The sequence below is a fragment of the Octodon degus genome, unplaced genomic scaffold, assembly GCF_000260255.1.
Source record: "Octodon degus isolate 3935 unplaced genomic scaffold, OctDeg1.0 scaffold00244, whole genome shotgun sequence".
In the NCBI taxonomy this organism is placed as follows: Eukaryota; Metazoa; Chordata; class Mammalia; order Rodentia; family Octodontidae; genus Octodon; species Octodon degus.
This window is the reverse complement of record NW_004524820.1, coordinates 1,020,135-1,021,177: the sequence shown is the minus strand read 5'-3', so window position 1 is coordinate 1,021,177 and position 1,043 is coordinate 1,020,135. Positions and strand designations below refer to the sequence as shown.

Genomic DNA, 1,043 nt, shown 5'->3' with positions numbered 1-1,043 from the left:
ATAAATAATCACTAGTATAAGTATTAGAAATGGTTTACCAAACTCATGGCTGTGTTAAAATTTTGCATCTTAAAATTCTAAAGGAAAAAATCATTCTAAGTGCTATCTATGTAATATCTTGGGGATTTTGTCTTTTGAGATAGAGTCTCCCTATGCAGTTCAGGCTGGCCTCATACTGGTAGCAATCCTCCATCCAACCTCCTGAGCACTAGGATTACAAGCATCTGCCACCTCCAGGCCAAACTCTCTGGAATGGGATCTGGCCTGGGGATAACTCAAACATTTCCTAAACTGAGTGTTGTGGGCCCATAATCCCCAGCCATCTAGTAGGAGACTGAGGCAGCACGATCCATAGTTCAAGCCTACCTGGGCAATTTAGCAACTTAAGGAGACCCTGTTTCAAAATAAAAAAATTTATAAATTTTGCTGAAGATGTAGATCAATGTGAAGACTCTGGGTTTAATCCCTGGTACCAAGGAAAATTCTACTATTCAATCTTTAAAATTAAAATTCTTAAAAGTTCTGGTTTATGTAACAGAAAATAGTGAAAATAAAAGAGAAATAGACTTATTAATCTAAATGTGTACTGTTATTTCTCCAACACTATTTGGAATGTCAACTTACCAGCAATGTCATCTGAAGAATCTTCATCATGAGGTGTTGAAGGCCTTCTATTTCTTTTCTCTTTCTCAGGTAGAACTTTAGATGGATCTTTTACCCTCATCTGTTATGTACTGAAGTAATACAAGGGAAAAAAATGGATATCGTTTTAGCTTCCGAGATAAAAAAATATACATATTTAAGGCATATCAAAACTGAACTGACTTCAATTTTAATTGGTCTTGTAAATCAACAGAGGAAGGAACTGCCACCTGAAAACGTAGAAATTTTGGTTAAAATCAGCACACAAGGCTAGAGGATAGCTCAGTGACACAGCATGTGCCTAGCTGACTTGAACCACAGCAATCCTCCTGCCTCAGCCTACTGAGTCCTGGGATTATAGGCATGTGTTACCATGCCCAGCCATGCTTTTTTTTTTTTTT

The 1,043-nt window shown here is 37.3% G+C and overlaps 1 protein-coding gene across 2 annotated transcripts in view; it reads right to left on the bottom strand.

Moving 5' to 3' along the window:
* LOC101588202 (ubiquitin carboxyl-terminal hydrolase 45) overlaps nucleotides 1–1,043 on the bottom strand; it is a 55,577-nt gene that overhangs the window by 50,486 nt on the left and 4,048 nt on the right. For both annotated transcript variants that reach the window (XR_002819054.1, XM_023706171.1), the window contains exon 2: nucleotides 625–734. Coding sequence is in view for 1 of the 2 variants with exons in the window: in XM_023706171.1 (XP_023561939.1) it covers nucleotides 625–724 (100 nt within the window). In the remaining variant the exon portion in view is untranslated. The remainder of the gene's footprint in view (nucleotides 1–624; nucleotides 735–1,043) is intronic.